This window comes from Lucilia sericata, unplaced genomic scaffold, assembly GCF_015586225.1.
Source record: "Lucilia sericata isolate MDLA Ls3-8-SP2 unplaced genomic scaffold, ASM1558622v1 Contig001602F_arrow, whole genome shotgun sequence".
Classification (NCBI taxonomy): domain Eukaryota; kingdom Metazoa; phylum Arthropoda; class Insecta; order Diptera; family Calliphoridae; genus Lucilia; species Lucilia sericata.
In genome coordinates, this window is record NW_023995519.1 from 701 (window position 1) to 1,753 (window position 1,053).

Here is a 1,053-nt window from a genome sequence, read left to right on the forward strand (position 1 = left end):
ATCAGTTGGTACAGAGCTGTCTACACCTTTGATAACTACTGTCAAACCCTTTGCACTTTTTAGTTGATACGTGTAATAATTTCTTTTCTCAGAATCAAAACTATCAACTATTGTTCTAAAAGACTTTTCTGAATAAGTCTGTATTTTTGTTTCCTGAATATTTCCTTTTCGTAGAGAGACTACATGGAAATTTTCTTTGCCTACAAGTTGGGACAACTTATTTACCAATAGATTGGTGGTAGGTTCGCGCAAATAGAGGGGAGGTGGCTTTTGGTCTTTTAAAGTCATAGATGGTACTTTTTCACTTTCTTGGTTATCAAGCAGTGCAAAACGATTTTGACTTACGGAATTTGTTTTCGCTTGTTTTGGATTTGGTTCCAATTTTGAAGTCCTAGGGCTGGACTTACGTTTTGCATATGTGACATAACGGTCCATTCCCGTTTGGATCTTTTGCGTTTTATGCGAGCTCAATAAATTTGGAGTATTTTTTGGTATGGCACCAGTATTCTTTGACATTGGGCTTGAGTGACCCTCCTTATCATTAATGGTTTTCACAGTGTTAATATTGTTATTGGTACTATTTGTGATATTGTTCACATTAGCATTACTATTTACATCAACCATTGAATCAGTTGTTTGATTATCTATTTTTTCTTTTGCTTTGTCTTCCACACAATTGTCTTGTTTTGGCGCACTTGAGAGAGGAGATCTCTCGTTTGTTGTTGTTTTTGAATCTGTTGTTTGTTTATTTATTTTTTCTTTTGCGCTATTATCTACACAATTGTCCTGTTTTGGCGCACTTGAGAGAGGAGATCTCTCGTTTGTTGTTGTTCTTACACTTAAATAGTTTTTATGATTTTTTGGATCATAATTATTGTTGTTGTTGCATGGAGAGCTCATAACAAAGTATGCATTTTTTCCATTGCTACTGAGCCTCCTTTCACTTGTTGGAGAGTTAGAGAAACTCATGCACAATAACACACACTACACTCTATTTAAGGTTTTGTTGTTATTTTTTCTTTTTGTATACTTTTTGCTTTTTTTATAAATTGT

The 1,053-nt window shown here is 34.2% G+C and overlaps 1 protein-coding gene across 1 annotated transcript; it reads right to left on the reverse strand.

The window, feature by feature from the left end:
* Positions 1–225: 225 nt before the first annotated feature.
* Positions 226–624, reverse strand: LOC119612107 (the record flags this gene model as incomplete). The annotated part of the gene is made up of 1 exon (XM_037967839.1): positions 226–624. A coding segment is annotated over exon 1 (399 nt), but the record flags the coding sequence as incomplete, so codon positions are not given.
* Between the last annotated feature and the right edge of the window lie 429 nt (positions 625–1,053).